We start from the raw sequence: 27,771 nt of genomic DNA, 5'->3' as shown, positions 1-27,771 counted from the left end.
GGTGCGCAGGCGCAGAATCCGCGGGACAGTCGCGACCGGCGCGCGCGCAACACGAACGACTCTCGCGAAAATCATAATTTATTTACTTACATGGCAATTGTTTAACAAAAATAATGTGAAAAAATAAATATATTTATTCAACTCGAATACCCTATTTATACATATTTAATCGACGTAAATAAGAATCTCGTTTAGTTTTATTATTGACAAAATTAACCGTAAAAATGACGATAAAAAATAAAAAGACTAAGCAAACAAATGAAGTGAGTACGTCAAGTACGAGTGCCAGCAGTGTGCAGAAGAGCTCGAGCTCGTCGAAGGTGGTGCAGAGCTCGAGCAGCTCGCGGCAGGTCGCCAGCAGCAGCCGGCAGGTCACCGGCGGGAAGAAGGTCGTCGTCATCGACGTGAAGGTGGAGGAGGACGACCCGCTGTGCATCACGGACGTGACGGACCATGCCTCCACGGCCGGCTCCACCGTGTCCGAGCTGTACAACAGCCACCCGCACTACATCATCACCGAGGCGCCCTCCGTCTCCGACCTGTCGTCCACGGACCACCACGCCAGCGACATGGCGCTGAGCCACACAGGTGACTTCGTGTCTTCCTCTATGGTGCAGGAGTCCTCATCCTCCCACCAGCAGAGCTCAAAGAGTCAAACATTCCAAACCTCATCATCATCCGTCCAGCAGACTGGCACCAGTCACACTCAGAGTTTTGACAAGACGATGGACTCGTCTGCTGCCAACCAGACCCTGGACACTGCGTTCATCAACAACTCCGCCGGCAGCACCGGAGCCGGCGGCGCGCCTTCCTTCACCAACAGATCTCAGGGAGCTCACGCAACTGACTCGTTTTTACAATCTGAAAGACAGAATTTAATGAATCAATCGTCTTCTCATTCGAACCAGAATACGTCTAACACCAGAACTACTAGTTCTAATATGACACAACAGGACTCCAACAAAACATCGTCTACATCTGCGTATGATCAGAAAAATAGGAATCAGCATGGTAATAAGGTGACTTTTTCTAATTCACCTCAGCCGTCCAACAGGAATCAAACAACAAAATCTAATTCATCGCAATTTTATGGAGGCGAGGGAACTCTTGACAAAAATGTAAAAACAAAAGAATACAGCAGCACTTCTCAGACAAGTGATGTCAAGAGCAGTAGCGTCACAAAATCATCATCGTCATCGTATGTTGTTGAAATAGTTGATGGCAAAGAGCGCATCATAGACAGCACCAACAGGGAGTGGGGAAACGCACAGGAGCAAGCATCTCATGAAGCCTATGCTAGTGTGAGCGGGACTGATATTAAACCACAAAGTATTCAAAGTACTCACAATTATGATCTTAAATCTAACTACGATACTGGTAAAGACGGAAAACCTAAAAGTGCCATGACAATAAAGGAAGACTCCAAAATTGTCAAAGACGGTCAGAATGTAACAACTCATTCAAGCCTAATTTCAGAGACTGACAATTCAGTACAAAAACAAATAAGTTTTACTCAAGAGAACTTATCAACAGATGTTCGACAGACACAGTCCAACAATCAGTCTGATAGAGTAAACATTGATAGAAATCAAACATCTAGATCTAGTGATATGACAACGAACCGTCGTAATGCTAACAAAACTGACTCGTCAAACTTTTTCGGCTACGATGCCACCATACAAAATGAACTCAGCAAAGTTGGAAACGTGCTCCAGGTTAGCGGCGCCGACAACATTAACTTTTCTTCAAAAGTTTTAAAAAGTAGTACCAGCAGTGCTCAGCAAGCATCATCGTCTTCATATGTAGTGGAGATAGTTGACGGTAAGGAAAGAATAGTAAACACTTCTCACAGAGAGTGGGGAGACAGTCAAGAACATGGATCATTTGAGAAAAGCCACAATATCAGTGGAACTGGCATTAAACCTGAACATGAATACTCACGCCACGTCTTAGACAAAGACTCTTATTATGATTCTGGCAAGGATGGAGTTCCTAAGAGTTCATCTCACATCTCCGAAGAATCTCTTCTTGTTAAGAATGGCGTAGAAGTAGCATCTACTAGCACAAGGTATGGCGGTGATTTCACTAAAAAGAAGGCAATCACAGAGAGTGATTTTGATATGAGGGATATATCTAACATTCAAGTTACTGACAGCTCTACACAAAATATTTCATCATCTGACTATCAAACAACATCTTCAGCTAATCAATACACCAGTGACTCTACTAATGTAGTTAACACAACAGAATTTTTATCGAATGAAAAACAAAATTTACAAAAGCAATCTACAACGGATTCAAAAAATACTAAAGATACATTAACCAGTTACGAGAGGAGCACCGGAACTTGGAATGGAAAGTTTGTTTATGAAAAAGACGATGATAGGAAAACAAAGAAACATAAAGAAATGTCACCTTTTGGGAAACCTGAACAACCAAGACATCACCTAAAGCGACAAGACACTGAAGAGAACATCATATTATCCTCAAGGGATATTAAAGACTTCACTTCTATCAGTGACCTTAGAAAGATTATTGAGTCTTCAACTACCAAGTCTGATGTGACCGTGAGTAACACCAGTATTGTCATCAACAAGAAGACCATTGATGACAGAGTCTTGAAAGACATCATCGAAACCGTAAAAAAATATCCCTTCAAGAGAATCGAAAAGGTATCCTTTGGTACAAAAATAAAAGAGGATGTGAAAGATTTATACGAAGGGATTGATGAAGAGGAGACGAGAGTGATCAATACGAGCAGCTCAGGCGTTACTAAGAAGTCTTTTGAGGTCGAAAAGACGAGGAGCCAGGTTGAAGTCACTCGCTACATAACAGAGAATGGAGTGACAAGGAAAATAACAACTTACGAAGATGCTAAAGAAGACGACAAAGTTCGAACGAACGTCTTCGTCGACAAGAGTGCGCTGTCTGACATCAAAAACTTGGTAAGTGGCAATCCAGTTGTCCAATTCTAGTATCTTTTTTTATAAATTACCGATTCACCCTTTATTGCTAACGTTAACCAATATCCTCCATAGACGGATGTCCATACGACTGAAGACGTGATTCGTGAATACGACGTGGTGGACCACGCCGTGACGGAGCGGCGGGACACCAGCAGCTACGACGAGACCACCGTCGACGAGCGCAGCACCCGACGCGACGAGAGCGTCACCCGGGAGACCAGGCGCGAGGAATCCGGCCCGAGGGGACCCAAGAAACCACAGCCGCAGAAGGTGGACAAGGAGCAATGCATCTGTGAAATCTGTACTTGTGGGTGAGTAAATTTTTTTTTGTAAATGACTGTTGGTGTATTATTGTTGGAGTAAGTAACTTTATTTTCGCTCGGCGGGCGTCCGTGAACTAAATCATTCTTCATTGTCAGGCCGGCGCAGGGTCACTCACTCATGTAATCGATGGACCCAAATTTGTTATGTCTAACCTCGTTTACCTATGTAACTTTGTCGGTTTACTTTGGTAGGTGAGTATGTGGAAAATGACGTCATCGTGGTTAAGTGTCAACATAAACAGCATCGCTTACATCACGATCACGAAATCACGACACCATTTATAGTGTTTTGTGCTGTAAAATGTAAGTTTAAAAACTTAATTATTGAAATACCTACTTAAGTACTATAAAATTACCAAGGGACTTCAGTTTATTATTCGTATCCTATAGTTAGAGATAGGTAGATGCGATAAATAATTAAGCCCAGTAAAACATAACTATTCAATTTCAACTATTTTACCTTATTAAAATTGCTGAAACAATTGAAAAACGTAACAATTACTCCGAAATAAGGTGTGAACTGTGAAGGGCATACGGCATACCTACATTACTTTGTTGTGATGATGAAAGACCAAGGTCTTTGAAAAGTTTGCTTTCTCCGATAGCTGCCGCACATTAGACGGCGCAATATCTGAATTCTAATTAGTTATCTCCACACAATGTTAACTCAAGCTGAATCATCATCTTCACTTATATTTGTAATGTTCTATTAAACTAGCAGATTAATAGCACATTATTTAAGCACATTAGTTCTATATACTATCTCTTCGGATAATTAGAATAAGTAGGTGATGACGACTACCTAGCTAAACAGTCCAAAGAGGTCATTTTCGTTGCGTAACACCTTGCTAGGACAACAGCTGTACTTAATTGTAAGTAGGTATTATACATTGTTGACCGTAAATCTACATAAAATAAGTAAGTACAGTCAACACTTTATCTACTTATAATAAACTCATTATGTACTTATAATAATGAATCAAAACAAAGATATTTGGCGAAACGCCTAGACGGTCCGCTTACATCACTTGAACCGATATGTCTGAGAGTAATAAAGTTCTGAAATAAGTGTTCATAAACCGACTACCAAAAGAAGCGGTGGTGAGTCACGGCTGCCGAGTGGGCACATTTTGCAAGGCTCCACGACGTAGGAGGTGTTTCGAATTCAGCAGCCATTACCATCGGCCCCAATCACAAACCTGTTCCGACTGATAGCGTCTACAGAACAGACGAAACGCTGTTACAAAATATTTTACTGAGTGCCACCACTTGGTTTTATTATTTCATTTTATCGTAATACTCTTAAAATTACGGCTAGAAGGGATTATTTCTTTAGTTGAGGAATGTAGGATAATATATAAGTATTTACTTCACTTTAAGCTTGTTAAAAATGTTACCATATAGGTACCGGGACTACCGGGACGACAAGATTAAGTATTTTTTTAACAGTAATTTTTAAGGCCTTTTTTCTTCACCCGTCATTGAACGAATATTGAGAACATACAAGTATAGGTGCTCGGGACCGTCGTCGAGTCGTCTGGATGATATAGATAATTAAGTACTAAGAAATTCCTATTTAAGTACAAGACATTTTATTTCTTTTATTTATGTGTCTGTGGTTTAATCAGTTATGATTTATGCAATGACCTCAATCAGCTTCAATTCAGTGTCTTTGCAGTCTTTATTTATCTCATTTGCACGCTCGTTATGGTTAAAAGGCAGTCCGTCTTAATCAAAGGGTTAACGTGGGTTAAACTAACCCTTCTTCTTATCTGCTTATTTTTCTTAACTGAAACAATTGTGTTCGGATATAGGTACTTACTTAATATGTTAGTTAAACTTAAGTATACTTAAGTATAATTATGTACTTACAACTTGAAATTCATCAACGAATTGGCTTCGCTGAAATGAAAGGAAGGTGTAGGTCGGTAAATTACTAGAGGGCTATAGATCTAGGCCCAATGCAAGCGTACATAGTGTAGGTGGCTTCTAGGTCACGCCTACTCTACCGTGGAGACTTCCTGAATTTACTCTACCTATACCTATGTTAAAAGGCAATAAGAATAAGTGGTAAATAAGCCTATTACCTACCTATTTCTTTCAGTCAGTCATTGGATTTATAAATGGCTAATTAAAATAAGTAACTTACTTATAACATAGGTAGTTAACAACTACAACACCAATTAAATTTTGTCATAAAATCATGAGCAGGCATAAATTAAAACATTTTTATAAACTACAATAAGTATTTACATCTATAGGCAACAGCAGTTAAAAATTGGGGCAAAACGTTCACTTTTTTGTTTGAAATGAAACTATAAAAATGCACTAAGGCCAATGCTCTGCCGTTAGGTAGCTATCAGCTGGGTTAGCATGCACAGTGCAGTACATAAGCATGTATTGTAAAGATTGTATAGTGCCATAAATCACGCTATGCCACCTCTAGCCTCTGTACAGAACGGCCACAAGACATAGGCTTGCGGGAAAGTCTAGACGAACACATCAATAATTAGACACTAACTATAACTAATTACTTGCTTGCACAAATAAGGAACTTTTACTTTTAGCATTCCTATGCTATTATAGCAAGCTATCCGATCGTATGTGAAGGTACTGTTAAGTATGCCATTGTACCGACACACTATTTGACTTGGCATCTTTCATTCTATTCCTAACTTTCCTAACTAATATTATAAATGCGAAAGTAACTGTGTCTGTCTGTCTGTCTGTCTGTCTGTCTGTCTGTCTGTCTGTCTGTCTGTTACTCTTTCACGCCAAAACTACTGAACGGATTTGAATGAAATTTGGTATACATACGGTCTAGACCCTGGGAAAGAACATAGGCTACTTTTTATCCCGGAATTCCCACGGGAAAACTTTTAAGGCGAAGCGAAGCGCGCGGGGACAGCTAGTATAATATATGTTGAATTCCTCTGTGAACTTGCTTACCATTACTTTTCTTCTTGGTGTGTTGGTGACAACGTTGGACTAGGGTTAAAGATTAAACTGAAAATGAATGGCCTTATGTTAGCCATTTTTTCAGCTGCACTCGCGCCTTCGTCTTTCAGAATGTAATTGTGTGGTACCTGTACTATTAACACGAAGGGTTGTTTGTGAAGCCTACTGCCCTGGCTGGTCCGTGGGAGGCACATAGTGGCTCATTGACATTCACCTATTATAAATTCTACTCTTAGGTACTCGATTACCCTATTTACTAATGGTTTATAAATAACAATTTTAGACAAACGTCCAGTCGTAATTAGTAGTTATTTACCAAGTTTATTAATTGCGTGCGACGACCGAATGGCGTAGTGGTTAGTGACCTGACTACTGAGCCGATGGTCCCGGGTTCGATTCCCGGCTGGGGCAGATATTTGTTAAAACACAGATATTTGTTCTCGGGTCTTGGATGTGCCCGTAAAATGGCAATAGGCCCGCCCCCTATTACATTGGGACTAACATAACACTCTGGCGAAAAGTGGGTGCAGCAATGCACCTCTGCCTACCCCGCAAGGGAGTACATTAGTACAAGGCGTGAGTGCGTGTTTTTTTTTTTTTTTATTATTTTTTTTTATTAATTATTTATTTAGGCCCACCTACTTAGGTATATACCCATCTAATTATTTACAATAACCTATGTAGGTAACTCAGTATACTAATATAGTATATCCATACATATCTATAGTACCAACGAACCCCCAAACTCATTACCAGTAGGGCGCCAGCCAGTACAACTGATAACTAAAGTAATTAAAAATCAATTTTCTATTCGTAGAAATATCGGAATGAGTACCTATCTAGACTTCCCCAATGTTTTCGTTGATAAGCTATCACTAGGCAATAATCGTTAGTAAATTTAAATGTTTTAATTATTATATATTTTATTTTTGATTACAGCAAATCAAATAAAATTAAACTTAGCCTTAGAAGCTGTAAGAAAGAAGCTGTTAGGAGGTTAAGTGCTTGTTAATAATGTAAGAGAAATTCACCTCGTTCTCGCGTTATGTGATTAGAGATAACAAAGTAACAATGTATGCTATAAAAAAGAAAGCACATAAATAGGTAGTTAGGTATCTTGTACAAATGTACACGTCACGACATTGACAGACTTATTTTATTTTAAAATTATATCAGAAACAATTTGATTAATCCCTAGTTTCACCATAGTCTGTTAGATCATTAACACCCTGTAACACTGTTAAGTTGTGTCATCTAAAATAAAATATCTTATATTGAATTCTTGACAGATGTTAACAACTAATCCCTTGTTATATTTTAAAAGAGTATAGTGAAACTTGGTATAAATTACTTAGGTAGTTATTAGTACATTGAAATTGAACTTTTTACTTTTCATCAAATCTAGATCCGTTTCCTAAAACATTAGTTTCCCATATAAAGTTTTTAATTGGTGCAATGGTGCACTTATACATAGGTGTACTCTGCAGCACTATTTTACTTTTACTTGGTCATCTTATACCTACTTATCATACTCATAGATATAGTCACCGTAACGGCGATTGGTCATTGGTGTCCAAGAATACATTGCACAAAATGTCAAAGTGTGGTATTTCCGTCTATTTTAGGGAGTACCAACAAAGATCGATTCATCCTCTTGCATGACATCATTTAGCTCATTGCAATAGCTTTTAGCATTGAGATAAACACTCAACCAATTATGGTGATACAATTATTATTGATGTGTTTATGGCCGTTGCGTTTAAATGACTAATTAATGTACCTACAGTTTACATAAATAACAACTTATATGCATAGTGTCCAGCAAAATAAGAACAATGTACGAAGATGGCTGAAGCTAATTTACTTAATTATCATGATGATATCTACTAATAGTTAAAGTTCTTATCTTATAGGAAAGTTATGGTATGAGAACTTAACTGAAGTCGTTTTCGTTAAGGCGGTTAAGTATACTTAGCTTAAATATAATTTAGGACTGTAACTAATCTAGCTGAAATACAGTATCAGGTCATTTATCATGCCCTATCAATAGTTAGATACAAAGTACGATTGGTACGTTAGATAGTCTGTAGGTGTGCCACTATTTAATATATAATGTAGGTCACTGGATGTAGTCCATGTTAATTTGTCAATGTAGATAGGTATACGTAGAACATACATGTAAGTACATACTTAATAATTGTACTTGAGCATTATGTTTTAACAATATTTACACGGTTAAGTACTAACTTTGCACCTTCGCAATCGATGTGTTTTGTTTAGAAGTATGTGATCGTATGCTATACTGGCTGTGGCCACGTACCTACGTATATAACACGTGGTTCGCCATGTGCACCAGCCATGACTACTGCATTGTTCCGCTGTTGCCACACACTGGCGGACCTGCCTGTGTGGTGTACAGGGCCATTGACATGCACCATCATCTAAGATTTTATGGTTTATTCTTCTGAGCTTGAACTCCTTCGCGTGCTGGCTGGCTAGAAATTTCACTGGCAAAAAGAACCGACAGCATTTTAATAAAAAGTTTAACTGCAAAAAGTGTTTAAGTATAGGTTTAATTTTAGATAGATACTTATCTGTTTCATAACAGAAATCTTACTATTTAGAAAAGATGTTCCACCCACCAAACAGTCACCAAAATGATAAATCGTCGACAAACGGATATTTTTTCACAGTTATTCCATTAGTAATCCAGGCATCGCCTCCATTGTCTTGTAGTCTATCGGGCAGACGTGACCGGGTCGAGGCGCCTAGGCACAGACTTGGTGCTCTAATCTAGGTGATAGGCAATTAAGGTGTCCTAAGAATGCCTGGCACGTTTCCTGTACAAGTAGGTTGACATATAAGCATTTACTGATAGCCTTAGATAATAGTTTTAGTATAAGTAAGATACTAAGTATTTCAGTTTAATATTTTAATTTTTCCTTTGCAAATAATTTAATGACCAAAATTAACTAGTATCTTGAAATAAGAAGTCTAGACTAAATTGATTAAACTATAATAAATTCGTTAGCGATTGTAGAAAGTCTAGAACATCAACGTCATAAAATCACGTGTTTCTCCTCTCATACTACACACAATCCATTTTAATAGTCTACTAACATAATGTCTCGTTCATTCAGGGAACTAAGGTGTACGAACTATACTACTCATTGTATGTAAATGCTACATCGCCATTCTGTACCTTACCATCGATCATTTCACTAGGCACATTACATGTGGTGTCGGCAATAATCAGCATATTACTCGCGAAAATTTATACGAGACCAGAATTCTAATTGCCCTGTTAACTATTACTTTTTAAATGTATAACTGGCTCTAGGGCTCTGCTTCGCCTTTAAAAAATCCTGAAGTAACCTATGAACACATTAGGTAGGTATCTGCTTACTTCACGGACAATTTCACACAATTTGGCGCAGCCGTATTTCCGTGAAAGAGTGACAAATATCCATTCATACTTCACAAACTTTCACGATTATAAAATTATAAATCATGATTTCTCCTTAGCTGTCTTTATGCTTAACTCATTCACTGAATTCTAAATATACCTGGCTGATTATTAATCCTACAATAAACATCGCTAACTCTTATTGCCTGCAATTGCTTTCATACGTGCTCTTATGATGAGCATCAGCCTCACAACAACAAGTAAAGTGGTGAATAAAATCGCCCACACACTATAACGGCCTCAATTGATTCATTCATTGTGACCTTACACCGACCATTACATCGTCGGTGATCACGGTGCTGTGAGGAAACAAAGTTCGAAATAAGCGTCTATTCCTATCTAGGAAGTCTAGCATATTTACCTACCTAGACTGTGAGGGCAGTAATGTTCCGATCACCAGCATCAGCATGACTATGACTTAGACTGATTTATGATTAATCCCTATAAATATTTCTACGGACCAAAAAAAATACATTTACCTAATTGGTAGCAGATAGCATTTAGCTAGTAGCTAGTATATTAAATTTTGCCATAAAGTTAAAGTAAAAATCGTACACAAAAATACAGCACGGCATACCTAACAACTCAGTACACCTTGAAAATAATTTGCAATGTAAATGCTCAGGCAAAATATTGGACGGCGAATATCAAGAATCAATTTTGGTCAGAAAGTGTTCCGATGACGCGGTGTGGAGCGATGCAGGCGACCTCAGACTTGCCTGAAGGGTTACTCTATACTGACGATAAAGGAACGAACGACAGCAGTCGTAGTCGTACAATCGGCACGTTTAATACAACGAGATCTCGTGGCTCGCGCAGCAGCGCTGGGAAACTTAGTTTTTCGTTATATAAAGTAACCCCCTGTGGCTCTCAGTGTACACAACACAGGCAAGTGTTCACGTTTATTCTGAGCGGTGATCTCATCGCTGCCTACAAGGCGTCCTCTTGCCGCGGATGTGAGAACTTAACGCGCCCGCCATTGCCATTAATGAAAATATCAACAGATTTAACTTAGCATGTAGATATACTGTTGAAACTGCTGCTAAGCTATTTTGGGAACCCGTCAGTCTGAAACAGGGTTTCAGAATCTTTGATAAAGAACACAACGAGCTACATGAAGTGTCAGTGCAAATGTACGACAAATAGCACCTCCTTTTCCAAGTGAGCTCTTATTTTAAATGAGTTCGGTTAAAGTTTTGTGACTTTATTCATTGGCCTACATGGTTTCATTAGTTTGATCTTAAAACGTTTATCTTGGTTTTGAGAGTATGAACAAAATGCGAACAGTAGATATTTAGCTTTGTTTTTGTATGTGATCTGCTTCGTATTGTTTATTAAAATTCAGAATATACCTAGCTACTTATTAGCGTCAAGAAAGTCATAGTTTTCTTGTAGTGTTTTGGATAAGATTAGGCAGACATGAAATGATAACAAGGTCTTTATTGACGATTTGTTCTTATCTCTTGTTATAAAACTAGTAGAGATTGTGGAGAGAACATATAAATGATATAAATAATATACCTACTTACTTATTAAATAACAACAAAATTGCGATATCTACCTATTCTAAATGTATATTTCTTACAAATAAATGCTCTTGATTTACGTTGCTAAGCAGATATATGTGTCTATCTACTCTATCTATAAAACTTTGTTCTAATTTTATGGCTAACGCAACGGAATTTAACAGTCAGCCTTAGATAAATACAGGTTTTAGTAACGTAGAGCCTCGATGCGAAAACATAGGTACTTAGCTGAGTTTTTTGCGATGGCTATAGGAAGCGAAGCGCGTTAGGATAGTTAGATAAAGGAGACTAGGAAAAAAAATTACACAGGAAATAATCTACGAACAATGGGATTCAATTTGTATCTAAATAAAATGCCTTTTAGGGTTCCGTAGCCAAAATGGCAAAAACGGAACCCTTATAGTTTCGTCATGTCCGTCTGTCCGTCTGTCCGTCTGTCCGTCTGTCACAGCCGATTTACTCGGAAACTATAAGTACTACAGTGATGAAATTTGATGGGAATATGTGTTGTATGAACCGCTACAAAAATATGACACTAAATAGTAAAAAAAAGAATTGGGGGTGGGGCCCCCCATTACTTGTAACTGAGGGATGAAATTTTTTTTTTCGATGTACATACCCGTGTGGGGTATCAATGGAAAGGTCTTTTAAAATGATATAAAGTTTTCTAAAAAACATTTTTCTTAAAGTGAACGGTTTTTGAGATATCAGCTCTCAAAGTCGTAAAAAGTATGTCCCCCCCCTCTATTTTTATAACTACGGGGTATAAAATTCTAAAAAAAATAGAGGTGATGCATGCTAATTAACTCTTTCAACGATTTTTGGTTTGATCAAAGTATCTCTTATAGTTTTTGAGATAGGTTGATTTAACTGTAATTTTGCTGCTACGGAACCCTTTGTGCGCGAGCCCGACTCGCACTTGGCCGGTTTTATTTTAAATTGGGACGTGGACCAAGGCCAAAAACGGAAAGAATTATTATTTCACCATTAGTTTTGCAGTTTTTTCGGTAAATGTTTCTTTATAATTAAGTTCAATGCCAGTGATATCGCTGATAATTGGATACAGTTGAACCATATGGTTGTCGACCTTGTCAATAGCACGATACTTATTAGGTGAATGTGCTGCCACCTACACGCGACAACGGTTATTTCCGATTTTCATAACCTACAGTGACTAAACATAATTTAGCCGATCCTTTTAAAATAGATACTCTGAAGAGAAAGGTAAAAAAAATAGATAGAGTTACGATATCAAAATCAGAACTCTGAAGTCTACGTCCATGAGTCCTGTCTATCTGCTGGGCCATTGGACTGATGACATGGAGGGCTGGATGAGGAAGGCTGAGTAAACAGTGACGTGGTCAGGGGTAATGTTATGCTGTGGAGCTCCTTCTAAGAAGGCTGATTATACATCCAGAATAATTATCCAGCTTAATAAATATTTTCATGTACTTACTTATAATGTGTCCAGCAGTGGACTAGAATAATAAAATACCAATGGTCAAATATAATATTTAGGTCTTATCTTGGTTTTTAGAACATTGTGGCGTTAGTACTTAATTATTTCTTGAAAATAATTGCAACATAATATATTATAAGTAATTGAGATTCAAAATATATTTTCCTTCTTATTGTCAACCGTTGAACATTATTGTACTCGTATTGTCTTGATGTGATGAGTAAGTAAAAATGAGGTTGTTACTAACTACCTTCATACATATAACAACTATATCATATACTTAGTATTAATTAATTAATTTAATACAAAACTTTACTAAACAGAGATTGAGCAGAGATTATCCGCCTTGGTAAAAATAGTTTTAACGTAAGTAATTACTTTCATATAAGTAGGTAAGTACGTAAGTAATAAAGTTAAGTAAGAAATTAAGAATATTTGTAGTAGGTATAGCTGTAATAGGAACGATTATGGATATGTTAAGCATAATTAGAGATTCACGAGAACTCCTTATTCGGTATCGTCCTCATGTTTTCTCTCGATGCGGATAAAAATGGCGAAACTGACGTCATCGTGATTCAGACTCACTTCAGAAATGGTTCAGAACCTTCTTCGAAATAATTATATTGTATTATAGATTATATATTATTAGCCCTTATTGTATTATAGATTTTAAGTATTAAATGTTATTTAAGTGTTTTATGTACAGTAAAGTTATACTACTACTACTACTATACTTACTTTACGTAGAAATTATTATTCAAAGAATATTCTTGTTATAATATAAGTAACATGTTTAGCAGACGGTACATTAAATACCTAACTTACATATTATATCTATGTATATATTTTTACATACACATACCAAACACATACCCAATTATAGGCATATCATTTGCAGCCTTTGGACACTTCTTGGAAATGTTTATTTAACTGCAATGCATCCTTAAACCATACCTTATGTATGTCGTATGCTAATTTGTTCAGGTACTTAATTATTTCCATATTTGGTCAAGGTTTTACATTTTTTTTCCTTAAATACGTTTTTGATTTAGACGGAATCTAGATAGAAAAGGTATCTCTACATTAACTATGTCGTATTAGTTAGATTTTGCGATCTTATCTTAGGTAGATACTACTAGATACACTATTGTCTAATTATATCAAATAGTGGTGACAATCCCAGAAAGTAAATTTTGAACTTTGTAGGCTACAGCACGCAATCCTTATTTATAAAGGACGATTACGAAGTACTAAAACGATAGTGACCACGTAATACCAATTCAAAGAGTATTTTGGGTTACTGTAATTATGTCACATTATGACATTACCCTCAGTCAACACAACGCTATCATTTGTTGGCAAATTGGCTAGATAACGAACAGATAGCGAGCAGCCTTGCATTCAACAGTTTAAGCCTCCTTATCTCACTCTAGTATCTAGGTTTGGTGCAACTGTAGCTAGGAGGTTATCAGTACCAGGTAGCGAATGTGGGGCTATTTCACTAATTTATTCAGTGATTTCCCGCAAGTTTCGTTTCGCCTTAAAAATGTTTTCCCTATGCAGCAGCTAATAAATAAATCCATTCATTTTGCGTGAAAAATCACAAATCTTCCCAAACTTTCTCCTTACTTATTAAGTAGTGTGATTTACGCTACACTTGTTCTGGATAAATTTAGATTAGATATATGCTAGATCATGGATAAAGGACATGTTTAAACACTAAGAATTAGATAAAAAAACCTAGATTTTTTAAATATAGACTGCATTTTTAGCATTAATCATCAATATTAAAAGTTTATAGATTACCAGAATGTGATGGCCCAGGTTTATGTGTTTAGTAACGGTCGGTAGTCACCGTGCCTAGTTACTCGCTAGTCAGGTGTTCAGTAAACGAAACGGAAGTGTTTCAGGGAGGTGGTGTTTCAGAATGGTGTCCATATTGAGGTATTATTCATATAGAACTAGTCATGGTGTGTTAAGTTTTTAAAAATAATTTCGGGTACTTCATCAGTGGCAGGGCAGGTAGGTTTTGCTATCGATGTAATAAAACATGACTCTACCTACTTAGGTACCGCCTGAAAAGCAGCACGAAATCAATTATATATTTACCAAATATTCCGATGAAAAAATGCTCGAAGTAGTAAGTTAGTGACATAAACCAATGACCTAATAAAAATGTTTAGACTATCCAGTAATCAAAATAATGGACTGAAAAGTAATCCAAAACTCATGTAATTTCAGGCCTCTATCATTGACGTATTTCACAGAAGGCTGCGGAGGTAATAATAACCCAAAAATAGGGTAAAGAGTCCATCACGACATATCGATCAGACGATGACGATACACACATAGATGTTTAATCATTCAGGCCTTGTTTGTGGGAGGAACTAGGCGACATTTTGGGGACATACTGTAATTAGGAACAAAAGCTAACGGCGGCCGTAGTAGTTAGTTAAAACTTCTCTAAATGGAAGTTTTGATGCAAAAATATGTGAATATTTAATGAAAGATGACAGTTTTCGTATCTATTCACTGAGTTTCAGTATAGTAGCATATAGAGGTACTTAGGTAGACTATTCGCGACATACGGTTTTAAAAATTATTACTTACCTATAGAGGTAGAAAACAAGATAAAAACATTTATAAATATAGGTAAGTATTTATAGTTACTTAATAATATTTTTCCTGTTCTTTCGCAGAGTTAAGTTAGGTAGGTACGTAACTTCTTGCAGTAGCAGTGTGTATTCTCAGAATTTTAAGTTTAAAAGTTGTCAATGTTCTTGCGAATGGAAAGCGGGTCATTGCTTGCTGCCCGCCAGATCATGTCTATATCGGGGCGGCCGAGCATTCTTCAGCCTCGCCGCATCGCTAATATGGCCACGTATAAAACATGAAATCATCGTAAAAACCTTCATGTATGATCGATACGAAAGTTTTACTGAAGCCAATTTGGTAATGGCCTTTTGAATATGAAAATACATAAGTTGACTAGTAAGTTACAAAAATAACGATTTAACGATTAGGTACAAAGAATACCTAACTATGCTGAAGTAATTTGGTTAAGTCCTAGGTATCATGAAAGTTTCATTCACGTCTACTATGTAAGGCTTCAGGGGGGCGTTGTCATGGCCGCACAGGCCCTCACGGCACAACGATTATACAATGATTACTGTTACTGTATTTGCTATCTTTGTATGAATAGGGCCTTATTAGGTATTATTATTAGGCTTTTGTATACTGTGCATTAAATAATAAATTTTACCGTACTTACTTAGCCAGTATAATATATAGTCCTTTAGAACCTTTTTCGCATGTATAGTTGACTGATATGAATGTAATATACCTGGTAATTAATTACTACGGGTACTACTGTATATAATGGATATAAGTAACATCAGGATGTCCACAAATATCCAGCAAAACTTACCATCGTATACCAGTGAAAATCATACATGCAATCAAACCTATTTATATGCTTAAAATTCAAATGTAAAACTGTAGCATTAGCATATCTAAATAACTATCTAACTAATGTTCCGAAGCAATCAGTGTGTCAGCAGTCATTACGGCCCTCATCAGCAACTGGAACACGGGTAAACAAAAGTTAGCACGAACATTCCTGAAAGGCATGAAATCATAAAAGTTTTTGTCCTGAAAATGTCACTTTCAGTTGTTTCAGTGGGGTGCGCCCCACGGCTGCGCGGCGCCGTACGGCAGTGCGTGGAGCGACCTCGCTCATGAAACTACTGTTCATTTTTAAAGAAAGCAACAGTAAAGTTCGATAAATAGAGTAGTAATTTTTATACAAATCTATAACGTTACTGTTACACAAAGCGTACTTACTTTAAATTTACTATTTGAAGTGAAACATTGTAGGCATTTAGTAAAGTGAAACTTTTAAATGTTTATCTAATGTGCTTACCCCTGAAAGTTACACAAATGAACTCGCCGGTGTTGTTCATACAAATCGTGAACAATGGGTGTAGTTGGTTGTTGTGTTTCTGTGTCAAGTCGGTGATGCTGGGTGGTCGTGAGTAGGGCGCGCGGGCCGGGCGAGCGCCATGGGCCCGGGCGATGGCCCAGCCGCTACTGCTGCCGCCGCTGCCGCCCGCCCGGCGCTACCCGATCACTCTACACCCATATCGTCGCAGAAGGTGATACTTCGTTACTTTAGTAATAAACTTTACCCAGTTGGCTATATTTACGCATGTAGTAATGGATGTTTTTGTCTGTTCCAGGCGCCACCGCTGCCCACACAACGATGTCCCGGAGCCATTGTTCGATGTGGAGCGCACGCGCGCCGTGTCCGCGTACTCGCAGGACTACGACGAGAAGCACGTGCAGCGCACCACGGCCGTGCACCACGAGGACCACCTGCGCCTCGAGGGGGACTTCACCACCCCCGAGAAGGAACAGTGGCGGCCTGCTGAGCGCCAGCAACCTAAGAGACCCGAGGATAACCTCAAACCGGAAGGAGACTTTGAACGCCATCAACCTGAAGAGTGGCAACCAGGCGACAGGGCCCCTGTGCGAAGACCTCAAGATAATCTAAAGCCCGAAGGTGATTTCGAGAGACGTCGGCCCGATGAATGGCATCCAGGTGACAGGGCTCCTATACGCAAGCCTCAAGATAATTTGAAACCAGAAGGCGATTTCGAGCAGCCGAAACATGATGAATGGCGACCCGCTGATAGGCAAACTCCTAAAAAACCACAAGATAATTTGCGACCTGAAGGTGATTTCGATAGAAGAAAGCCAGATGAATGGCAACCAGCCGAAAGACGTGAAATGAGAAAACCTCAAGACAACTTAAGACCTGAGGGTGATTTCCAACAGCCTAAGCCTGATGAGTGGCGCCCGGCAGAACGACAGACGCCTAAAAAGCCTCAAGACAATCTTAGACCGGAGGGTGATTTCGAGCAGCCGAAACATGATGAATGGCGACCTGCTGATAGGCAAACGCCTAAAAAACCACAAGATAATTTGCGATCAGAAGGTGATTTCGATAGAAGAAAACCAGACGAATGGCAACCAGCCGAAAGACGTGAAATGAGAAAACCTCAAGATAATTTAAGACCTGAGGGTGATTTCCAACAGCCTAAGCCTGATGAGTGGCGCCCAGCTGAACGACAGGCGCCTAAAAAGCCTCAAGACAATCTTAGACCGGAGGGTGACTTTGAAAAACAAACTCCGGAAGAGTGGCGACCGGCTGAGAGACCTAAACAAAAGAGACCCGTCGATAATTTAAAACCAGAAGGTGATTTTGAACAGCCTAAACCTGACGAGTGGAGGCCAGCAGAGAGGCGCGAAGGAAAGAAGCCTAAGGATAATCTGTTTACAGAGGGAGACTTTGAACAGAGGAAACCTGAACAATGGCGACCGGCTGATAAGCAGACTCCTAAGAAACCACAAGATAATCTGAAACCAGAAGGAGATTTCGAAAAGCAAACTCCTGAAGAGTGGCGCCCAGCAGAAAGGCCCCAACAAAAAAGGCCTGTAGACAACTTAAAGCCAGAAGGTGATTTCGAGCAGCCTAAGCATGATGAGTGGAAGCCAGCGGAAAGACGCGAAGGAAAGAAACCCAAGGACAATTTGTTTACAGAAGGGGACTTTGAACAACCAAAACATGAACAGTGGCGCCCTGCCGAGAGACAAACACCTACGAAACCTAGAGACAACTTGAAACCTGAAGGGGATTTCGAGCAACAAAAGCCAGACGAATGGAAGCCGGCAGAAAGACGTGAAGGCAAAAAGCCCAAGGACAATTTGTTTACGGAAGGCGACTTCGAACAAAGGAAACCAGAAGAGTGGCGACCTGCTGATAAGCAGACACCTAAAAAACCACAAGATAATCTGAAACCTGAAGGAGATTTTGAAAGGCAGAAACCAGAGGAATGGCGACCTGCAGAAAGGCCAAAGCAAAAGAAACCTGTTGATAATTTGAAACCAGAGGGCGATTTTGAGCAACCTAAGCCTGAAGAGTGGAAACCAGCAGAAAGGCGCGAAGGAAAGAAGCCAAAGGATAATCTTTTCACAGAGGGAGACTTTGAACAGAGGAAACCTGAAGAATGGCGACCGGCAGATAAGCAAACGCCCAAAAGACCACAAGACAATCTGAAACCAGAAGGAGATTTCGAAAAACAAACACCTGAAGAGTGGCGACCAGCAGAAAGACCCCAACAAAAAAGGCCTGTAGATAACTTAAAGCCAGAGGGTGATTTCGAGCAGCCTAAGCATGATGAGTGGAAGCCTGCGGAAAGACGCGAAGGAAAGAAACCCAAGGACAATTTGTTTACAGAAGGGGACTTTGAAAAGCCAAAACATGAAGAGTGGCGTCCTGCTGAAAAACAAACGCCTACAAAACCTAAAGATAATTTGAAACCAGAAGGAATAATTGAAACACCCAAGCCTCAAGAATGGAGGCCAGCTGAGCGGCGTGAAATGATTCACCACAGTGATAATATTATCATGGAAGGAGAATTTACAGGTAAAAACTTAACCCTATTTTAATTTCTTAATGTTAGTTTAAATTGACGGTTTTTACCGGATGAAAATAATAATGTAATTACATAATTTACATAGTTAATACTTGAAATATTATAAAATAATGATGGGATTACTTTTGGTATTTCAGATACTACAACATCGCGCACCGAGTATACTGTGAAACCTGTCGAAAGACCGAAATCAGTAAGACGTAACACATGGACCAAAGTAGAGGGAGAAATGTCCACTGAAACAACAAGTGCATCGGAATATATAGATTTTAGTGAGATCAATGAAAGGACAACAATAGTTGCTAAGAGAACAGATAACTTGATCCGCGAAGGTGAGATTGAATTCGTTACATCAAATCAAAGTGATTATCCAGAGAAATCTGGACCCGTTGAAAGACCCCAAAGACGCCGTACATGGACAAAGGAAGATTTTGAAAAGTTCTATTCGACTGATGATCTTCAAAAAATTACAACTTCTCAAGAAGAATACAGAACTTATGAAGAAACTGATATTAGGCAACAACAAATAATAAGAAAGGACAATCTCTTCATGGAAGGCATTTTTGAAACTCAAACTATATCTCAAGATGATTTCAAGCCGAAGCTAACGGAAAGACCTAAACAAAAGAAACCAGAAGATAACCTGAAACCGGAGGGTGAGTTTGAGAAACCTAAACATGATGAATGGAAACCCGCTGAACGACGGGAAGGTAAAAAGCCTAAAGACAACTTATTCACTGAAGGTGACTTCGAAAGGCAAAAGCCTGAAGAATGGAAACCTGCCGAAAAACGTGAACCAAGGAAGCCTAAGGATAACTTGAAACCTGAGGGTGAATTCGGGCAACCTAAGCACGATGAGTGGCGCCCGGCTGAAAGACAAACCCCATCGAAACCGAAAGATAATTTGAAGCCTGAAGGTGATTTCGAAAGACAAAAACCAGAGGAGTGGCGTCCAGCTGAAAGGCAGACACCTAAAAAACCAGAAGACAACTTAAAACCTGAGGGTGAGTTTGAACAGCCGAAACATGATAAGTGGCGGCCGGCAGAGCGACAAACACCAACAAAACCCAAAGACAACTTAAAACCAGAGGGTGAATTTGATAGACAAAAACCTGAGGAATGGCATCCCGCGGAAAGACGGGAGCCGACCAAGCCCAGAGACAACCTGAAACCTGAAGGTGATTTCGAACAACCAAAACATGATAAATGGCGGCCGGCTGAGCGACAGACGCCGACAAAGCCAAAAGACAATTTAAGACCAGAGGGTGACTTTGAAAGGCAAAAGCCAGAGGAATGGCAACCCGCAGAAAAACGTGAGGCAAGGAAGCCAAAAGATAACTTGAAGCCAGAGGGTGAATTTGAACAACCGAAACATGACCAGTGGCGACCGGCTGAAAGGCAATCACCAACCAAACCGAAAGATAATTTAAAGCCTGAAGGGGACTTCGAAAGGCAACAACCGGATGAATGGCGTCCCGCTGAAAAACGGGTGCCAACCAAGCCTAAGGATAACTTAAAACCTGAAGGAGACTTCGAACAACCCAAACATGATAAGTGGCGCCCGGCAGAGAGGCCAGAAGCCAAAAAACCTAAGGACAATCTATTCACTGAAGGTGATTTTGAACAAAGAAAGCCTGAGGAATGGCGCCCAGCAGATAGAGAAACTCCGAAAAAACCTAAAGATAACCTAAAACCCGAAGGCGATTTCGAAAGACAGAAACCGGAAGAATGGCACCCAGCAGAAAGACGAGAAGCGACAAAGCCCAAGGATAACCTGAAGCCAGAAGGTGAATTTGAACAGCCGAAGCATGATAAGTGGCGCCCGGCCGAGCGACAAACACCAACTAAGCCTAAAGACAACTTAAAACCAGAGGGTGACTTTGAAAGGCAAAAGCCAGAGGAATGGCAACCTGCAGAGAAACGTGAGGCAAGGAAGCCAAAGGATAACTTAAAGCCAGAGGGTGAATTTGAACAACCGAAACATGATCAGTGGCGACCGGCTGAAAGGCAATCACCAACCAAACCGAAAGACAATTTAAAGCCTGAAGGGGACTTCGAAAGGCAACAACCTGATGAATGGCATCCCGCTGAAAAACGGGTGCCAACCAAGCCTAAGGATAACTTAAAACCAGAAGGAGATTTCGAGCAACCCAAACATGATAAGTGGCGCCCGGCAGAGAGACCAGAAGCCAAAAAACCTAAGGACAATCTATTCACAGAAGGCGATTTTGAACAAAGAAAGCCTGAGGAATGGCGCCCAGCAGATAGAGAGACTCCGAAAAAACCTAAAGATAACCTAAAACCCGAAGGCGATTTCGAAAGACAGAAACCGGAAGAATGGCACCCAGCAGAAAGACGAGAAGCTACAAAGCCAAAGGATAATTTGAAGCCAGAGGGTGATTTTGAACAACCCGAACATGAGCAGTGGCGCCCTGCGGAGCGTCAATCACCATCAAAACCAAAAGATAATTTGAAACCCGAAGGAGATTTCGAAAGACAAAAGCCTGAGCAATGGCATCCTGCTGAAAAACGTGTACCGACCAAACCTAAGGATAACCTAAAACCTGAAGGTGATTTTGAACAACCTAAGCATGATGAATGGCGCCCGGCTGAGAGGCAGACCCCGACTAAACCAAAAGACAATTTGAAACCGGAAGGAGACTTTGAAAGGCAAAAACCGGAAGAGTGGCGCCCTGCAGAAAGGCAGACACCTAAAAAACCAGAAGACAACTTGAAGCCTGAGGGTGAGTTTGAACAACCGAAACATGACAAGTGGCGACCGGCAGAGCGACAAACGCCATCAAAACCCAAAGACAACTTGAAACCAGAGGGTGACTTTGAAAGACAAAAGCCTGATGAATGGCATCCTGCTGAAAGACGGGAGCCAACAAAGCCTAAGGACAACCTAAAACCTGAAGGTGATTTCGAACAACCCAAACATGATAAGTGGCGCCCTGCTGAAAGACCTGAAGCCAAAAAACCCAAAGACAACCTATTTACTGAAGGTGATTTTGAACAGCGGAAACCAGAGGAGTGGCGCCCAGCAGATCGACAGACACCTAAAAAACCTCAGGATAATTTGAAGCCAGAAGGGGACTTTGAAAGGCAAAAACCTGATGAATGGCATCCAGCAGAAAGACGTGAGGCGACAAAGCCTAAAGACAATTTGAAACCAGAAGGTGATTTTGAACAACCTAAGCATGATCAATGGCGCCCGGCTGAAAGACAGACTCCAACTAAGCCTAGAGACAATTTGAAGCCGGAAGGAGATTTCGAAAGGCAGAAACCGGAACAATGGCGACCAGCTGAAAGGCCGACACCTAAAAAACCGGAAGATAACTTGAAACCTGAGGGTGACTTTGAACAACCAAAACATGACAAGTGGCGTCCTGCTGAAAGGCCGGAAGCCAAAAAACCGAAGGATAACTTATTTACAGAAGGAGACTTTGAAAGACAAAAACCTGAGGAATGGCACCCAGCTGAAAGACGTGAGCCGACAAAACCGAAAGATAACTTAAGACCCGAGGGTGACTTTGAAAAACCCAAACCTGAACAGTGGCGGCCGGCCGAACGACAAACCCCAACAAAACCGAAAGACAATTTAAAACCTGAAGGAGAATTTGAGCAGCCAAAGCATGACAAATGGCGTCCTGCTGAGAGGCAGACACCGACCAAACCTAAAGACAATCTGAAACCTGAGGGTGAATTCGAAAGGCAGAAACCAGAAGAATGGCACCCTGCAGAGAGACAAACGCCGAAGAAACCAGAAGATAATTTGAAACCAGAGGGTGATTTCCAACAACCAAAACACGATGAGTGGCGTCCAGCTGAAAGACCTGTACAAAAGAAGCCAGTAGACAATCTTAAGCCTGAGGGTGATTTTGAGCAGCCTAAACATGACAAATGGAAACCAGCGGAAAAACGTAAACCTTCTAAACCTAAGGATAATTTGTTCACTGAGGGAGACTTCGAAAAACCAAAACATGAACAATGGCGCCCTGCTGAAAGACAAACGCCTACGAAACCTAAAGATAACCTGAAGCCGGAAGGAGATTTCCAACAACCCAAGCATGAGCAATGGCGTCCTGCGGAGAGGCCAGAAGTAAAGAAGCCTAAAGACAATTTAAAACCAGAAGGTGATTTCCAACAACCCAAACATGAACAATGGCGTCCAGCTGAGAGACAGACACCTACAAAACCAAAAGATAATCTGAAGCCCGAAGGAGATTTTGAAACGCCAAAGCAAGACAAATGGCGCCCAGCTGAGAAGCCAGATGTTAAAAAACCTAAGGACAATCTAAAGCCTGAGGGTGATTTTGAAAGACCCGAGAAACCGAAACAGCACGTTATGGCTGAAAGGCCAGTTGCGAAAAAACCAGAAGATAACTTGAAACCGGAAGGCGATATGGAAGTAGGTAGACGAACTGACTACACAGCCACACGAGGGGAACGTGTCGATATAGTAAAATATGAAGATCACCTTAAAATGGAAGGAAAGATTGACACCCATAGATCAAGAGATGATTACAAACATATCGAACATATTGACCGCGTTGTAATTCAGAGACACGAAGATAATTTAAGGTCTGAAGGCGAGTTTATCGATATGCACATTCGTAATGATTATAGTGCGACTAAAGGTGAAAGGGCAACCGTTGTCAAGCCCCAGGATAACTTAAAACCCGAAACCGGCAAATTTTACGAACCCGAAGTTGTCCCATCTCAACCAGCTGAAAAACGTAAACTTATTAAACATAGTGATAACATAATGATTGAAAAAGACACGAACATTCGCCGAAGTAAAAATACAGAGAGAATCGACATAATTAGGAGAGAAGATAATCTAAAAATTGAAGGAGAATTTATAGATCTGAAACAAAGAAATGATTACAGTAACGTCACAGGAGAAAGATCGACTATCGTCAAACATGAAGACAATCTTAAGATGGAAGGAAAAATGGAAAACATCCGCTCTTCAGACACCTATCGCGTAGTAAAAGGTCAGAGAGTTAAACTAACACGTAGAGAAGATAACCTTAAAATTGAAGGTGTATTTGAGGATCATACACGCCGGGATGACTATAAGGCTACAAAAGGCGAGAGGTCCGCTATTGTATATCAAGTGGATAACTTGAAACCAGAAGGCAAATTTGAGCAGAGGCCGGTGGTTGAACCTATCAATGGCGAGAGGCGAAGTCCTATTAGGCAAACCGACAATTTGAAACCAGAAGGAGACTTTGACAGGCCTTCCAAACCACAGTGGGCGGCATCTGACAAACCAGATGTAGTGAGGCCGAAAGACAATCTTCACCCAGAAGGTGATATGATAGACTCACGACCTTCAACGAAATGGGTGCCTGGGGAGACACCTGCTCAAGTTCGCCCTAAGGATAACCTGAAATCAGAAGGCGAATTCGACCGACCATCCCAACCCAAATATGTATCTGGAGATAGGCCAAGCCCCGTTAGGCCTAAAGATAATCTTCACCTTGAAGGAGAAAGGGATTCTCGTCCCTCAACAAAGTGGGCGCCCGGTGAAACCCCAGCACAAGTACGTCCCAAGGATAATTTGAAATCCGAGGGTGACTTCGACCGCCCCACTCAACCTAAATATGTATCTGGAGATAGGCCAAGTCCCGTTAGGCCAAAAGACAATCTTTATCCGGAAGGTGATATGATAGACTCGCGCCCTTCAACAAAATGGGTGCCAGGGGAAACACCAGCTCAGGTACGGCCCAGGGATAATCTGAAAACGGAAGGCGAATTTGATCGGCCAGTAGCAACAAAGTGGAGCCCAGCTGATAACTCGGGACCGATTAGACCGAAAGACAATCTTTCTGTTCATTCGACAAATGAAATTCACAGATCTAATGTTTCCGATTCGAAGACTTCTGAAGTAACCCAGAGAACCTCTGAAACTAGGTCAGCCACAGGCCATCATACTTCTGAAACTAGAACCACCTCAGGTCAAAAAATTATTGTAAATGAAATAAATTCTACATCACATATTGATAATAAGCACCTGCATATATCTGCGACTGATGGTTCATCTCAACACAAGTATCCAGCTGGTGATAGAGCCAGTCCTGTAAGGCCCAAGGATAATTTACATCTTGAAGGTGATAGAATAGACTCGCGTCCTTCGACTAAGTGGGCACCGGGAGAGACTCCATCTCAGGTACGACCTAGAGATAATCTGAAGACTGAGGGTGAATTTGATCGTCCGACTCAACCTAAGTACGTATCTGGAGAGAGACCAAGTCCTGTTAGGCCAAAAGATAATCTATCAGTTCACTCAAGGACTGAAGTTCACAGATCCAACGTGTCTGACTCCAAAATAAATGAGGTAACTCAAAGAACATCGGAATCCAGATCCATGACAGGCCAACACACTTCTGAAACTAGAACTACGGTTGGCCATCAAACGGATGGGTCACAGACGAAGTCTCTTTCAAATAATGATAACAACAACATGCAAGTACGTGTTTCATCGACTGATGGTCATCATCAAACCGATAGTATCAATAGATCTCAGCACATGGAATCAAACATCAAGCACTCGTCGAGTCACAGCTCCGTTGATCACGCAACTTCGAGGCATGTTCAATCTGGTACTCATAGCAAACTCAGTACCTCCCAAAATATAGAGAAGTCAACTATAAACAAGACTGATGTAAGAAATGTCAGAAATGTATCATCCACTACCACTACGAAAGTAATGAAACAAGTAACAGAAAAGAAACTTATTGGTGGAAAATGGGTTATGGTGACTCGTAATGTCGAAACACAGGCAATCGGTGGAGGGGATTCTGTAAACATCCACAAGCAAAACCAGGGAAATACTCGAGGAAGCCCTATCAATCAAGGAAATAATCAAGGAAGCCCAGCTCATCAAGGCAATAATCGGGGTACCCCGACCAACTATTCCACCTCGTCTCAGGTAGTTGGTGGTGGGTCACAAAGAATGTCATCGTCTACATCAAACAAAAGTCAGACTGAAACTAGAGAGACATTCGGTGATTCTACAAACACCAACAACAGGACGTATCAAGGAAATAATCGAGGAACCGCAACCGAATACTCTACTTCCTCTCAAGTGGTGGACGGAGGCACGCGAACATCTTCCTCTACGTCAAGAATCCAAAGCGACGTTCGAGAGTCACAATACCAAAATTCTCAGTCATCCCAAATTAACAATGCGCAGAGATTAATTTCATCTGAGAGATCGTTAGCCACATCCATGAACCAACATGGCATAAATCAAAGCCACTCAAGTGAGATGACCACATTACGTAATCAGCAGATACGCGGTGCGGACACTTCTTCGAGGATTACTGCTTCTGACTCCTTGACAGATGGTCGCTACACCAAGAACAGCCACATGGATCAGGGCACAAAGACTACCAACATTCGAGAGAGCCACACCGGGTCAAATGTTCTGAACCAACACACACACGTCGGCCGAAGTCAACTGAGCGACAGCGTTTCTCAAACGAGCTACGAATTCCAACAAGCGATGCACAAGAACGGCGTCTCGTCCACACCCGTGAACAACTCGAGCCGTGTCGGGCACCACAAGCGCACGTCCGACCTCGTCAGCGACGCGGCTGCTTCCAACACAGTGCTGCACCGTAAAGGGATATCCACAACGTCGGAAGCGCAGCACTCGTCGAGCTCGGCCGCCGCGGCGCAGCGCAAGAGCATCAGCAACCTCAACGAGCGCGGCGAATACATCAGCAACTCGACCCACAGCGCCGACCGGAAGAGTATCAGTTCCATGCACCGCTCAGCGAACATGTCTTCGCAAGACTCTCGCAGTAGCGTGCAGGTGAAGAGGGACGGGCAGTCGACGCTGGTGGAGCGGTCGGGCGGCGGCGGCGGCGGGCGGGACAGCCTGCGCGTGGGCGAGGGCGGCATGCACGGCGGCGGCGGCGTGGAGACTCGCTTCACCCGCTCGGAGGCGGCGGCGGGGCAGCGCGTGGTGCAGGTGTCGCACGTGGAGCGCGTGGTGCGGCGCGGGAACGCCTCCAGCTTCGTGTTGGACGACGGCAGCAGCTACCGGCGCGAGTTCACGGCGCACGTGCACGGGCCGTGCCCCGCCGCCGGCATCGAGTCGCCCAAGACGCCCTTCAAGCACACGCGCGACACCAGGGAACACAAGTTCTACAAAACTAAAATTACACATTAACTAACTAGGTACCTACCTATGTCCTATGTTTTTATGCCTTTTTTATTCTTTTTCAATTATGTTGAGCTTTTATTAATCTAATTTTAGACATTTATACCATGCTAACACAGCTAGTCCTGAATAGATATTTTTAAAATGTAATACGTACTCGTACGTACTGTGCCTTTAGATTTTATATTGAAAGCATTACATATATTAATATTATGCATTATATTTATATTGTCAAGCATTGCCATGAAATAAATATTGAGATTTTATATAATTTGTCTTTTTTTTCTCGTCACCTTCCTGTAATGTAACTAAAGGTACCTAGCTTAATGCTGTGTACAACTTCACTTTTTATAGGTACCTACCTACTTAGTAAAATGTAGAATCAAGTACAAAATAA

At 40.8% G+C, this 27,771-nt stretch overlaps 1 protein-coding gene across 1 annotated transcript; it reads left to right on the top strand.

Moving 5' to 3' along the window:
- Positions 1–27,645, top strand: LOC105398171 (titin). The gene is made up of 4 exons (XM_038105769.2): positions 1–2,945; positions 3,039–3,277; positions 16,937–19,185; positions 19,333–27,645. Exons 1-4 carry the CDS (start codon positions 225–227, stop codon positions 27,381–27,383), a joined length of 13,260 nt encoding a protein of 4,419 aa, XP_037961697.2. The 5' UTR covers positions 1–224; the 3' UTR covers positions 27,384–27,645.
- Positions 27,646–27,771: the final 126 nt, after the last annotated feature.

Source organism: Plutella xylostella, chromosome 19 (genome assembly GCF_932276165.1).
Source record: "Plutella xylostella chromosome 19, ilPluXylo3.1, whole genome shotgun sequence".
Lineage (NCBI taxonomy): Eukaryota > Metazoa > Arthropoda > Insecta > Lepidoptera > Plutellidae > Plutella > Plutella xylostella.
Note: the sequence above shows the minus strand (reverse complement) of the source record. Positions and strands in the feature narration are given on the sequence as shown.

Bases quoted from the DNA above. Each gene is read 5' to 3' on its own strand.
- LOC105398171 (XM_038105769.2), top strand. From the start codon at position 225: ATGACGATAAAAAATAAAAAGACTAAGCAAACAAATGAAGTGAGTACG. The intron at 3,278-16,936 runs GTGAGTAAATTT...TGTCTGTTCCAG, and splicing joins TGTGAAATCTGTACTTGTGG to GCGCCACCGCTGCCCACACA. The intron at 19,186-19,332 runs GTAAAAACTTAA...TTGGTATTTCAG, and splicing joins CATGGAAGGAGAATTTACAG to ATACTACAACATCGCGCACC.